We start from the raw sequence: 15,196 nt of genomic DNA, 5'->3' as shown, positions 1-15,196 counted from the left end.
CGGCAGGTAACTTTTCAATGGAGACCGACAGGAGCGCTGCTACAAAACTATGAAGATGGCAGCAGGTGAGTTTGAGAAAGGGCAGGGGAATTGCATTTAAAACATCAATCCAACAGTGCAATAAAAAAAGACACTGGTGTGCTTTAAGACCTACTTCTTGGAGGGACTTCCAGCAATCAGCATTTTTTCAACTATCCTATGAGTAGATGATAATGTGATAAGTTGGATGTAACATTTTATTTTGGGGGGTATTTTTGCCTTTGTTGTCCACTTCATATACTAAATAGTTTGTTTTCTACCTAAACAAAATAAATACATTTTGGAAGATGTTTTTTTTATATAAGTCATTTGTCTGCAGTACCAGTTAATTTATGTGGTTTTGTTTATCAGGGGGCAATTTCTGTGCTGGTTTTGATTTAAAAGAAGTAGCTAACAATGCAGGCTCCTTGAAGATGGAACTGGATGTTACTAGGGGACCTGGACCCATGGTATGTTAAATGGTTAAAAGTGCCAATAAAAATATCCTGAGAAACACATTAAGCTGTTTTTGCATGTTGTACATTTCTCTGCAGGGACCTTCTAGGATGCAGTTTTCTAAGCCAGTCATTGCTGCTGTAAGTGGGTATTGTGTGGCTGGAGGACTTGAATTGTCTCTACTGGCAGACCTGCGAGTTGTTGAGAAAAGTGCAACATTTGGAGTATTCTGCAGACGCTTTGGTGAGTTTATGAAGTTTAGTTGGTTTTCAGTCATTTCCCCTATTGCAATATCATGTACTAATAAATGATTTCTCATCAACACATTCATAATGCCTGTAAACTAACCATATGTAGTGATGGGCGAACCCGAACTGTAAAGTTCTGGGTCCATACCGAACACCTAGTGTCTGTGCACAGACACAAACTTGGACTTCTTCAGAATGTCCATGTTACTGTTCAGATTTGTCAGCCTGAACATCGGTTGTTTCCTAACCTGTCATCTGTGTGACAGCGTGAGAAACAGCGGCGGCACTGATCGGCAGTAAGTTCATTACCGCCGGTCAGAGCGCTGCAAATGACAGCATGTGAGCCAGCAGCTGTGACTGCTGTAAAAAGGTTACCGCAGGTAACCGGCATCGGCTGGTGAGAATACTACTCTCATCATGATACACCTGCTCTCACTGATAGTACCAAGAGCAGGCGAGGCTGATGAGAGTATTCATCAACCGGTACCTATGCAATAAATACAAACTTTTTTTAAATGGCGTAGGTTCCCCTCTATTTTTTATAACCAGCGCAAGTAAAGATGACAGCTGCAGCTGCAACCCCTAGCTGTCAGCTTTATAGTGACTAGTTATCAAAAATTTTTGAATACCAGCCAAGCTAAAGCAGACAGCATGGGGCTGGTATTCTCAGACTGGGAAGGGGCTCTTGATATTGGCCCTCCCCAGCCTAAAAATGGCAGCCCACAGCTACCCCAGAAAAGGCGCATCTACTAGATGCGCCAATTCGGGCGCTTTGCCCGGCTCTTCCCACTTGCCCTGGTGCACTGGGGTAATAGTTGTGAAGTTGATGTCAGCTTTATCATGTCAGCTGATATTAAGCCCACAGGTTAGTAATGGAGAGCCGTCTATAAGACGGCCCTATTACTAACCTCATATTCAGATTGTAAAAAGTACACAGCCAGAATTAAGTCATTTATTCCCCACCCTGTTTTACCCATGTATTGACAAAAAATAAAAAACAACGTTATACTCACCTTTCTGCTGATAATCCATTAATGGCCATGCCCTACTGTAAACGATAAAAAATAATATCATATTCCTCACCTGTCCAACAATAATCCATTAATGGCCATGTCCCATGACTATCCGGATCTCCATACCAGCCGGATCACACTGAGACAGGAGCGTTCATGCTCCTGCAGTGTGTAGTGCTGACGTGAGAAAGGACACCAGAGTTCATAGCCGATGAACTTCAGTCACCTCACTTATGGCACTGCTCACTTTGTGGGAAAATTCTCACACAGTGAGCGATGCCGTAAGTGATGTGACCAGGGTCATGGATTATTGTCGGACAGGTGAGGAATATGATATTTTATTATTTTTTGTCTTTTACAGTGTGACATGGACATCAATGGATTATCTTCGGAAAGGTGAGTAACTTTTTGTGAATAAATGGGTAAAAGAGGGTGGGGAGTCTTTATTTAAAATAAAGAAGTCTGTTTCTTTCAATCAAAGAACTTTATTCTGACTATGGGGTTAGTAACGGGGACATCTAATGGATGCAACGTTTCAGGGATGGCTGCTGGCTGCTATTTTTTAGGCTGGGGTTTGGCAATATCCATGGCCCCTCCCTAGTCTGAGAATTCCAGCCCCCTGCTGTCTGCTTTAGCTTGGCTGGTTGGGGGAACCTTTGCCTTTTATTAAATTATTTAAAAAATGTGGCATGGGTACTCCTCTATTTTTGATAACCAGCCAAAATAAAGCTGACAGTTGGGGGTCGTAGCTGCAGATGTCCGCTTTACTTGCGCTGGTGTTCAAAAATAGAGGGGAAGCATGCCATTTTTTAAATTTATTTATTGCACAGGCGCCAGCTGATGAATATTTTCATCAGCCTTGCCTGCTCTTGCTGCTCTTAGTCAGACCAGGCGTAGGATGATGAGAGTAGTACTCTCTTCAGCCGACGCCTGTGAACGGCGGTAACCTTTTGAATGTGGTCCGGGTTTGAGCTTTGGTACCGTTCTGGTACCCGAATCAAACTTTTTTTAAATGTTCTGCCAGAGCCGAACATCCACGATTTCACCCACCACTAATCATATGTTTATGGACACTTACAATATTTTATTTATTGTATCTGCTTTTATCACATTTTCTTGGTATACCTCACATTTGCCCCTGCAGAACAGTCTGTCAGAGTCTGCTACTGTTGGGCAAATTACCTTACCAGACTACTAAACTGAGAATAGCTCACTGCTAAGGTAGGACAGGGCAGGAAGTGTTTCACTGTGGCAGGCATTTTTAAGGGGCTGTTATGGGTGGGACTGTGGCTATCACTTTTATGTGGATACTCCATACCCATGACTATTATTATAAGTGTACTTTAATTCATAGGCCCCTGGGACTGACATTGTTAGAGGAAATTTAGCTTGCATTGTTATAGAGGACTAGGGCTGGTAATGTTAAATTGAATCGGTGAGCAGGTTTTTTGTAATGTAATCTGAGAACATTATGAGGTAGGGGTTAACATTCTGAATTCAGCAAATTGTCACTTAACAAGCTATGCGCTGTTTTATTACAGTACAGATTTTATCACTAGGACATATGGGGCCAGTTATATATGGAGCATTATATGGGGCCCAGTAATAATAAAATAATTTCTTTATATAGCGCTATCATTGCTGTGACTAGCTGGCATGTGCTTGCTAGTCCGACCCCACAGCCTTTTGTGATGAGCAGGTCCCAATAGACAGTGTACATACAGAGCCTGGCGAGGGTGGGCTAGCTCGGACAGCTGTAGTGTATTGCTAAATCTAAAAACTCTGCATCCGGTAATCTAAGTGATACATCGTTGGAATGAGCTTCACTTTCCCTACATTATGCTGCTCTCAGATGTAGGGAAGCAAAAACCTGCTGACAAAGTCACTTCATGCTACGTCACACGTTCAGTATGTGGTCAAATTTTTACCTCAAAATTTGTAAGGCAAAACGAGGATTGGAACAGTCAGAGGAAAAGTATAATAGAAACCCATCACCACTTCTGTATTTATCACCCACTCCTGGTTTTAGCTTACAAATACTGAGGTAAAATACTCACCAAATACTGAGTGAGTGAATGTGGCTTTAAGGGGGCTCTGTAGCTACCACCAATATCAACATATTGCACCATCCAAAATGATTAAAGGGATTTTGCAAGACTAGAGAAAATAAAGAGAGAGAAATGTAATTTTAAATATATTCCAAAATACCTTTAATTACTAATTCACACTTGTTTATGGCTAGGGAGGTAATCACTGCAGTCTATCAAAATGGTTACTGTTTTATTACACTGTAAATCTGTCCTAGAATGCTAAAATGACAGATCCATGTGAGCATTTGCTGTAAAAACTCCCTTCATGTGTAGGAAGATGTGCTATCAGTGGATATTATAATACTGGAGATACCTGGTGCTGAGGCAAGAGGCTTCTCACACTGCTGTCCGCCCTATCTATCGCCTTTAATATTGGAGATAAAAGGGGTTCTGATATAAAAGGAAGATGCTCACTCTGCTGTCTACTTTGTATATCTGATTTATTACTGGTAATATCAGGCTGCTCACACTAGTGGTGGCATTTCACACTGCTGTCCACCTTGAGACACCAGTGATGCTGAGGTAAGAAGAGGCTGTTCACACTGATTCCACCATGTATAACTGATGTAAAACTAGAGATACTAGGAATGCTGAGGTAAGAGGCTGCTTAAACTGCTCTCCATCCTGTATATCTGATCTAAAACTAGAGATACGAGGGGTGCTGAGGTAATAAGAGGCTGCTCACACTGCTGTCCTCCTGTATATCTGATCTAATACTGAAGATATTAGGAGTGCTGCGGTAAGAAGAGGCTGCTCTCATATTGCTGTCCACCCTGTATATCTGATCTAATACTGGAGCTACTAGGAGTGCTGCGATAAGAAGAGGCTGCTCACACTGATGTCCACCCTGTATATCTGATCTAAAACTAGAGATACCAGGGGTGCGGAGGTAATAAGAGGCTGCTCACACTGCTGTCAACCCTGTATATCTGATCTAAGTCTGGAGATACTTGGAGTGCTGCGGTAAGAAGAGGCTGCCCACACTGCTGTCCACCCTGTATATCTTATCTAATACTGGAAATACTAGGAGTGCTGGGGTAAGAATAGGCTGCTCACACTGCTGTCCATCCTGTATATTTGATCTAATACTGGAGCTACTAGGAGTGCTGCGGTAAGAGGCTGCTCACACTGCTGTCCACCCTGTATATCTGATCTAAAACTAGAGATACCAGGGGTGCTGAAGAAATAAGAGGCTGCCCACACTGCTGTCAACCCTGTATATCTGATATAATACCGGAGATACCAGGGGTGCTGAGGTAAGAAGAGGCTGCTGACACTACTGTCCACCCTGTGTAACTGATCTAATAATGGAGATACCAGGCTGGTCACACTGGTGGTGACTAAAATGTTCCTTAAAACATCAGATCAGATCAGATCAGATAATAGGGAAGGGGGGAGACACCGACTATGTCACCATGTATTCTGATTACTCAATAATGGACTCTTCTTACTCTGTGGTAATGCCTGTAATTGTACATGAGTACAGATAAGGAAAGGTTCATAGGACCATATTTCAGCTATATTTTTTTAATCTGTAATTTGGCTGGCATTCTTTGGTCTTATGATCTAAACCAACAGCATAATAACTGCCTTCAAAGCTGTTTGTACTTGTCATGAAACCCACAGTTGGGCCAGCAATTTTGGACGTAAAACAGAAGAGAAAGTATGACCACAGTATGAGTGGGTGAACCTGCCCAAATGAGTGACAGCTGGTGACATCACCCAATCAGTTGCCTGTCTACTCTATTCTGATGCCAGAAGCGGAGCTATAGGTAATGGAGGAGGTGTATTGCACCTTTTTTTTTTTTTTTGCTTCCTCCACATAGCTTGATGCCAATGGAGAAAGACTAACTACCCATATATACATACTCTAATAAAATACTACCTGCTTTTAGTTAGCTACTATATTGCTGCAGTCCAGCCATACATTTATATATGTAAAGTGCGGTATATTCAGTCTTTCAATTCAGCCATTTGTAATAGATTTCATGTTGGCCGCTCTGGGTCATGATATGTGTGTTCATAACTTCAGTTTACATATTTCTGTCAGACATTTTCTTTTTTGTTTGGCCGCTATGTGTCTGTTTATGCTATTTATTTGATGCCGAACATCTGTCACATGGGAGGATGCAGTTCCTTGCGCTTCACCAAACCTCCTGGCCTAAGTTCACATTACTTATGTGTCCGTGTTGAGCAGTCCGACTTTAGGGTATCATTAAAAGGAAAAAATGGGGAAAGCATCAATAAAAAAGTTTCACCTATCCAAAATAAATGTTAAATTATCTGCTTCTACTCCCCAGTTGTGCCTGGGCTGTGAAGACTTGGTGTATGCATTTACCAGCGCCCCCTTGTTCATTGCAAGGTAAATGGTTGTTGACAATTCTGATAAAAACTAAACTTAGCGCCTGCACCACCACATGCAAACAGGGAGGACTACGTACATGACTTCTGCTGCTCTATGTTTACAGTCACGCGGTCTGTTTTCAAGCCACACAAGCAAAATACTGCATTTTTAAGTTTTCCTTATTTTGACAACTGTGGTTGACACATCTAGCTTCAAATTTTCCAGAATCAGTGACACATTCTGCCTTCCCACTGCCCCTTACTTAGAGAAGCATGTGGTTACCGGCCCAACCATATCTCTATCATAGATCTTTGTTGATTTATTAAGGGGTCATGGATTTTTTTTCAGCTTGAACAACCATTTAAAGTGTTATTCCCATCTTCTAATGAGTGTATTATCTTATAGTACTTGTAAAAATAAGCACTTTTCCAATTTAATGTTTATTAATTTGTAGCCGTTCCTGACTTATTAACACTTTTATTTTCTTTACAGTCCTTTGCTTAGGAGACCGACCACTGCTGATCTACTATCTAGATTGCAAACACTGCAATAAAGAAATAAAGTTAGCAGGTGTCCCAGCGATCCTGGGCAGCTTCAGAGCAGCGCGTTCTAGAAAATTGCTTGTAAGCACTGCACACATTTCGCCACTGCTCCCAGACAGCAGTTGTGACCAGTTTCCTAGGCAACAAGATGTAAAATAAAGTTCTAATATCTCAAAAACTGCAGCAAGTTTTAATAAACAGTAAATTGCAAAAGTATTTATTTTTTTCCAAGACCTATCCAACAATACCTATCTATGAAGATGGTAACCATTTAAGTATTACTAGTCACTTTTCCTTTTAGAAAGAATTAAAAAAAAAAAAAAAAGAATAAAACACACTGCACGACAAATAGAGGCTTATCATGAACTAGATGGTGGCCACGCATATGTGACGCCCAGGAGACCGGGATACCCAGCACCGGACCAATGGAGTCTGTCTCTTGAGGGGGATGTCACGGGTGGCTTGACCCGGTGCTGTGGCCTCAGGCAATGCACAGTGTAAGGGGTATCATGAGGGGACAGGCACTTACTTGATCAGCAGCAGGTTCTCCCAGCGGTGACGATCCTGATCCTGGATAGATGGCTATTGTCCAAATGAAAGACTGAGGCACTGAAACGTTTAACCAGTTTACTTTAACATAAAAGGATTTACAACCAGTCCTGTCACCGGAGTCTGTATGGGAACTCTGAGTTACTTTGACCCTGCCGGGGTCTTCGCCTCTTATTGTGCGCAATTTCTGTGTGGCCCTGCTGCTGTATGTGAACTGGCTGCCGGCCCAATCTGTCCCCTCCGGGTCCTGGTTCGACGGGCAACCCGAGTCCTTTTATCGGTTTACCCCCTCTGGGAGTACCGCTGAACTCTGTGTCTGTTGCTGCATCCGACCCTAGTGAAGCTGATATCACCTCACGTTTTTCCGGTTGCTGTATTATATATAATGAATACAGCCACGGATCCGGTATCCGTCTTTGCGCCTGTTCTGGGTAGTGATTAATGCTACCCGGTTCTCACAATGTCCTTTTTCTCTATCCCTCTTCTCCTCAGGCCGGTGATTTAGGCCTGGTAACAGTCACAGGGCTGTTAGAGATTCAACTGTATGACCTCTCACTATCAGCTCCTTGGCCCAACTGCCATTTCTTCTCTCAGACCAGAATGGATCAAGGGGAGTCTCTGGAGCTCCCCCTTCTGGCCGGAGGTGGCAGTGCAGTCTTGCTATTTTAGTATTTGTACTTACTGTCAGTAACTATTTTTGTGGCAAATACCCCTAGGGGTGCCACATTCCCCCTTAGTTAAGAACAGTACTCCGGGACTGTGGGACAATAACATTTTGAAATAACAATTAATATGTACAGAGTCTTAAAAATGAAAAGTTACAAAAACCACTCAAGGAAACAAAAATAGAGTTCTGTAAAAAGTCACTTCAAATAGCGTCCGTTAATACAGTTCTATCCTTGAAGGTATTAGGAACGGCACTGTACTTAGTGTCCAGGAATTTAGTTCCATTTTTCCAACGGAGTTATCAATATAAAGTCTAAAGAAAGTTCAAAAAGAGCAAAAAGCAAAGTTCAAAAAGCAGTCTTTCCGGAGCTTTGATTTAGTGCCTCCGGGCTGATAAAAAGTTCAAGAATATGCAATAAGTTCATACAGACAAGTCTCTGTAGGCACTGGGCTTAAACGTTGCAGACTGATAGCAATGACTATACTACATTTTCTGTTTAACTATATACGGCATAACATATATACAATTCACATTATGAGCTTTATAGTTGGTAATCTGCATACCTGGCCGGTAATTGACCCTGGGTACTACGCTGTGATCTACGTAATAGCGGTGTCTCTTCATGTGGTGTACTACTGTCTACTGCGGATGTAGTATCTGCCCGCTCTGCTAAAGATAATTCCACGACTATGGAGTTGGCAAGTCCACCGTGAATGGGATTACTCTGACCAGGAATCTGTTCTTCCTGGCCTGGAACCTCCTGTAGTACGGGGTCAGCCTCTTCCTGTCTTGGGACTTCTGGTATTGGGTTCGGTGTTGGGTAAAAGGCCACCATGGGAACCACTACTGCACCATGGTATGTTAGTAGGGTTTTGGGAAAGTCTCCTATACAGGTGTGATACACTTCCTCTTCTTTTTCCTTTACTGGTTGAACCTGTATGGGTTGAATAACTTCTGGTTCTGGCTGGACAACGTCTGGCTCTTTCAATGCTTCCGGACATAATTTAAGATTGTCTCTTGACACTAGTACAGATGTTAAGCCTCCGTTTTTGCTAATGAGACACATTTTAGGATTATCCACTCTTGTTGGTAAAACTGTGTAGGGTACGGCTTCCCACTGATTGTCCAGTTTATTGGTTCGACGATTTCTCTTGAGCACTTGGCCACCCGGTCTTAATGGGGTCGCTAGAGCATTCTGGTTGAAAGTTCGCTCTTGTCTTTCTCTAGTTTGCTGAAGGCTTCTTTCCACACTCTCTTGCACTTGGCGATACTGCTTTTGCCGTATGATATCCCAATTGGAGTCTTGAACTTCTGCGTCTGGTTTCAAAATTCCCATTTCTAGATCGATTGGTAATTGGCCGGGTCTTGCACGCATAAGGTAAGCTGGGGTGCAGTTGGTGGAGCTCACCGGGACATGATTATACAGATCCACCAAGTCAGGCAATTTCTCTGGCCATTGATTCCTTTCTGTCTCAGGTAAAGTCTTTAGTAGGTCCATTACAATATGGTTCATCTTCTCGCATAAGCCGTTTGTTTGTGGATGATAGGCCGTCGTCCGGATCTTTTTGCAACCATACCTATTACAGAATTCTCTGAAGATCTCTGATTCAAAGGCTGTACCTTGGTCGGTGAGAACCTGTTCCGGATATCCATGGGGTCTACAAAAGTACGTTTGGAACGCTTTGGCTACTGTTTTTGCTGTCAGATCTTTTACGGGTACTACTACCAAGAAACGTGAATAATGGTCCACGATGGTCAAGGCATAGACATAGCCGGACCGGCTTGGTGTCAACTTCACGTGGTCCATGGCTACAAGTTCAAGTGGTTGTTTGGTGATTATGGGCTGCAGTGGTGCTCTTTGGTTCTTTTGATCGTTTCTTCTGAGGTTACACGGGCCACAATTTCTGCACCACTGTTCGATTGATTTTCTCATCCCGACCCAATAAAATCTTTCTCTTAGAAGTACTTCTAACTTTTTCCAACCGAAGTGACCAGCACCATTATGGTAAGCTTCGAGGACCATCTTCACATCTTGTTTAGGCACAATAATCTGCCAAACCAATTCATGTGTTTTCGGATTGGTGTATCTTCTACAGAGCTTCCCTTGATACAGGAACATTTTGCCTCTCTCTTTCCAGAGTTGATGCGTCTCTTCTGGGGCATCCTCATAGGGATATGCACTTTACTCAGTCAACAGTTCCTTCACCAACTTCACAGCCGGATTGCTGTCTTGGGTGTCAGCCCATCTATGGTGTGCTAACGGATTAAAATTCACCTCTTGTTGTTTCTGATAGGTACTTGACTGATGATGTTTTGCCTTGGGACGATGGAAGGCTGGTAGTTCAATTTCTTCAAGCTCCCCCGTTTCCTCTTCTACATCTCTCAAGTGTGGCATCCGGGATAGGGCATCGGCATTTCCATTCTTGCGACCTGCTCGATACTTGATTATGAAGTTGTAATTAGATAACCGGGCTATCCATCGTTGTTCTAACGCACCTAATTTGGCTGTGTCCAGGTGGGTCAACGGATTGTTGTCAGTATAGACAATAAATTCTGCAGCGGCCAGATAGTGTTTGAAACGCTCCGTCACAGCCCAAACTACTGCCAGTAGTTCCAATTTGAAGGAGCTGTAATTTTCTGAATTTCTTTCAGTAGGCCGGAGCTTTCTACTTGCAAAGGCGATGACTTTCTCCCGACCTTCTTGCTTTTGTGACAGCACCGCTCCTAGTCCCACATTACTGGCATCGGTGTAGAGGATGAAAGGTTGATGGTAATCTGGGTATGCCAGAACCTCTTCTCCGGTTAGTGCCTTCTTTAGTTGTTCAAAGGAGTCTTCCCTTTCGTCGTTCCACTGAAAAGGAGGGTTTCGGTTTGAAGGTTTCTTCGTCTGCCCTACCAAGGTGTCTTGCAAGGGTGCTGCCAACTTGGTAAATCCTTTTATAAATCTGCGATAGTAACCCACCAATCCCAGGAATTGTCTCACTTCTTTTGCGCTGGTAGGTCTTGGCCAATCCCTTATGGCGCTTATTTTCTCGGGATCTGGTGCTACTCCCTCCGAACTCACGATGTGTCCCAGGTACTGTACCTTTGGCTTGAGAAGGTGACATTTGGATGGCTTGACTTTCATGCCATACCTGGATAAGGCTTCGAACACTTCTGCCAGGTCTATTAAGTGTTGTTCGTAAGTCTTTGAGTAGACGATCACATCATCTAGGTACAGGAGGACGGTCTCGAAGTTCTTGTGTCCGAGGCAGCATTCCATCAGCCGCTGGAAGGTACCGGATGCGTTGCAGAGTCCGAACGGCATGCGATTAAATTCACATAGACCCATTGGTGTGGTGAATGCCGTCTTTTCCTTATCTCTCTCAGCCACAGGGACTTGCAAATACCCGCTTGTTAAGTCTAAGGTGGAAAAATAATTAGCAGATTTCAAAGCAGTTAAGGACTCTTCTATCCTAGGCAAGGGGTAGGCGTCTTTATGGGTGATGTTATTAATCTTCCGGTAGTCTACGCACATTCTCATGGTTCCGTCCTTTTTTTTGACAATCACTAGAGGGGCCGCCCAGGGGCTACAGCTGTCTCTTATTACCCCGGCCTGTTTCATTTCCCTCAGCATATCTTTTGCACATTGATAGTGAGCGGGCGGTATGGGTCTATATCTTTCTTTTATTGGGGGATGGTCACCTGTGGGGATTGTGTGTTCTACCCCTTCTATCCGTCCGAAGTCCAATGGGTGTTTACTGAAGACTTGTTCATATTCCGTCACTAGCCTATACACCCCTTGTTTTCGATGGGTAGGTGTTGAATTTATGCCCACGTGTAGCTGTTGGCACCAATCCTCCATTTCTCCATCTGAGCCATTGCCTTCCACCTGACAGGTTGGTTCTAAGGGCTCAATGGTTGTGATGGCATTGTTGTCAACAGTATATAGCTTTGCCATTGTAGCATACCTTGGCAAAGTGACCTCTTCCTCTCCACAGTTCAAAAGTCGTACCGGCACTCGTCCCCGGTGTACCTCGACTATCCCTCGTGCTGTGAGTATAGTGGGCCTGCTGTCGGTGTACACTGGTTCTATTAAGGCTTGATAATCTCGTCCCTTAGTACCAATGGCTGCTCTACACCATACCAGCATTTCTGTTTTTGGTGGGATTACAATAGACGTTGGATCACTTACCCTCACACTGCCGATTTCTCCACCTGCAACTTCTACCTGTTGCCTTAACATCAATACTTTTATTTCCCTCCGGAGAACTCTCTGCTGGCAGGATTGGGTAGTTTCAGCAATTTGCTGTAAGACAGAAATGACTTCGGAAAAGCAGTTCTCTAACACATTCATTCCTATCAATACAGTTGGTTCACAGTTCCGCCGGTCAACATCAACAACAATTATACCCTGTTTCTTCAATTCTACTTTACCAATCTTTATGGTCATCTCCCTGAATCCTAGTTTCGGTACCAACTTACCATTACTGGCCCATATATCTAGTTCAACATCAGAGGGCCCTTTATCAATATCTGCATCAGCCCAGTACCTCTTATAAAGGATATACGGTATAGATGAAATCTGGGAACCTGTGTCCAGCAAAGCGTTGAGGGGAATTCCGTCCAGCACGATAGGGATAATGGGTCGTCCTCCGATGTACCTGTCGTGCCAGGGTGTTGGGCCTTGAAAGTTCATTCCTGCGAAGCGGCCCGCATTCCCAGGGGATTCCCGTTTAAATCACAATCTCGTGCAAAGTGGCCCGGCTGCTGGCAACGGCGGCAAATGGGCTGTCCATCCGGTTGGTAGCGGTCGCGGGGTCGTCCTCTCCATGTCGGGTATCTCCGGGGTCTCATCCATGGAACATCCTCTCTACAGTTTGCCAACTCCATCTTGTGTCCTCTCATCTCCTGCATGGTTTTAGCCATTGAAGCAACAACATCAGCTAAAGAGTCAAGCTTTTGTTGAAGAGCCTCATTAGTACTGGGCCCCAGGGGCTTAGCAATGGCCCCAGACATAGCTGATGTCACTGGCACTCCCTGTTGTTGAGGTGCCTCTGCCATGGGTTGCGCAGGATCCTGATCCCGAGGTGCCTCTGCCAGCTGGAGACGTATAGCGCTCTCCTTTAATTGGGCAAATGTCAATTCAGGGTTCTTAAAAACAAGCATGCTCACATGCCCCCGGTGAGAAGGGGTGTAGAGTCCCTCAATAAATTGATCTCTTAGCAGTTTATCCGCTCCGGTGTTAAAAATGGGTTCAGCCAGTGTAAGTGATTTAAGGGCTTCCTGCAGGTTTAAGGCAAAGTCTCTCACGCCCTCATTAGCTTTTTGTTTGCAACTAAAGAATCGTATTTTAGCTTTGCTGCTGGCCGTGGTTTCAAATGTAGCTTTTAATCCAGCAAATATGCGTTCAACAGTGCCTTTTAGATCAGCTGCCCATGCTGTGACTTCTCGCTTAGCATGGCCACTTAACTGCATCATCAGGAGACTAACACGCTGAACTTCACCCACAGGGAACATGTCAAAATGGGCCAGCATCTTTTCTCTGAAATCGTCAAGGGTATTAGGCTCACCTTCATACATTGGAAGCCATGGGCCACCCGGGGTATATGGCATCAGCACCGGCATGATGGGCGCCACTCCTTGCACCGCTGCGCTGCCGGACTCTCTATTGACACTCTGTCTTTCAGCTGCATTAGCGTTGCCGAGTGCTGCGGCGTCTCCGTGCTGCGACATACTGTGCCCCCTTAGTTAATCCGGACCCTTCCGGTCCTCCGCTTCCGTCGGGATAGTGTAGATTCGTTCCGCTGTGCAGCAGGATCGATTTTCCCCTTGCTCTGATGTCAGAGCGCTCAGCTTGGTGCCGCCCACAATGACACGCCCCCTGCTGCTCCCACCCACCGCGCTCTGTAATGGCGGATTCTGAAGTTTTTCAGTTAGACTGGGGCTCAGGTGATGGCGTAGCTCAATTAACAGTCTCGTGCCTAACGGTTATGAAGTGATTACCTCAGGGGATGGCGGCCATCTTTACTCCATTATAACCAATGGGGAAAAGTCACTTTCAATAGTTTTCAATGGGGAATGGATTTTTCTTTAATAAAGTCAATTTTCAAGATTTTTCATCCCAGTTTTCACAGTTTTGGGCTCCAATCACGGCACACAATACCCGGTATACGGGCTGGCTAGATCCTGTTCGTGACGCCAATTGTGACGCCCAGGAGACCGGGATACCCAGCACCGGACCAATGGAGTCTGTCTCTTGAGGGGGATGTCACGGGTGGCTTTACCCGGTGCTGTGGCCTCAGGCAATGCACAGTGTAAGGGGTATCATGAGGGGACAGGCACTTACTTGATCAGCAGCAGGTTCTCCCAGCGGTGACGATCCTGATCCTGGATAGATGGCTATTGTCCAAATGAAAGACTGAGGCACTGAAACGTTTAACCAGTTTACTTTAACATAAAAGGATTTACAACCAGTCCTGTCACCGGAGTCTGTATGGGAACTCTGAGTTACTTTGACCCTGCCGGGGTCTTCGCCTCTTATTGTGCGCAATTTCTGTGTGGCCCTGCTGCTGTATGTGAACTGGCTGCCGGCCCAATCTGTCCCCTCCGGGTCCTGGTTCGACGGGCAACCCGAGTCCTTTTATCGGTTTACCCCCTCTGGGAGTACCGCTGAACTCTGTGTCTGTTGCTGCATCCGACCCTAGTGAAGCTGATATCACCTCACGTTTTTCCGGTTGCTGTATTATATATAATGAATACAGCCACGGATCCGGTATCCGTCTTTGCGCCTGTTCTGGGTAGTGATTAATGCTACCCGGTTCTCACAATGTCCTTTTTCTCTATCCCTCTTCTCCTCAGGCCGGTGATTTAGGCCTGGTAACAGTCACAGGGCTGTTAGAGATTCAACTGTATGACCTCTCACTTTCAGCTCCTTAGCCCAACTGCCATTTCTTCTCTCAGACCAGAATGGATCAAGGGGAGTCTCTGGAGCTCCCCCTTCTGGCCGGAGGTGGTAGTGCAGTCTTGCTATTTTAGTATTTGTACTTACTGTCAGTAACTATTTTTGTGGCAAATACCCCTAGGGGTGCCACACATACATTGCCCACATAGTATATAACACTGCCCACATAGTACATAGCAACCATGTAGTATATAACGCAGCCCACGCAGTATGTAACAGCCCACGTAGTATATAGCAATGTGGGCACTATATGCGTGGTTAAAAAAGACTTAAAATAAAAAAATAAACATATACTCACCTTCCGAAGGCCCCTTGAAGTCCTGGCA

The 15,196-nt window shown here is 44.6% G+C and overlaps 1 protein-coding gene across 4 annotated transcripts in view; it reads left to right on the top strand.

Annotated features, from left to right (window-relative positions):
* Positions 1 to 15,196, top strand: part of LOC138642496 (enoyl-CoA hydratase EchA19-like) — a 137,442-nt gene that overhangs the window by 96,628 nt on the left and 25,618 nt on the right. For all 4 annotated transcript variants that reach the window (XM_069730685.1, XM_069730686.1, XM_069730687.1 and 1 more), the window contains 2 exons: positions 391 to 488; positions 573 to 717. In XM_069730685.1, coding sequence (XP_069586786.1) covers positions 391 to 488; positions 573 to 717 — 243 coding nt within the window. The remainder of the gene's footprint in view (positions 1 to 390; positions 489 to 572; positions 718 to 15,196) is intronic.

Source organism: Ranitomeya imitator, chromosome 6 (assembly GCF_032444005.1).
Source record: "Ranitomeya imitator isolate aRanImi1 chromosome 6, aRanImi1.pri, whole genome shotgun sequence".
In the NCBI taxonomy this organism is placed as follows: domain Eukaryota; kingdom Metazoa; phylum Chordata; class Amphibia; order Anura; family Dendrobatidae; genus Ranitomeya; species Ranitomeya imitator.
This window is presented reverse-complemented; position numbering and strand designations above follow the sequence as displayed.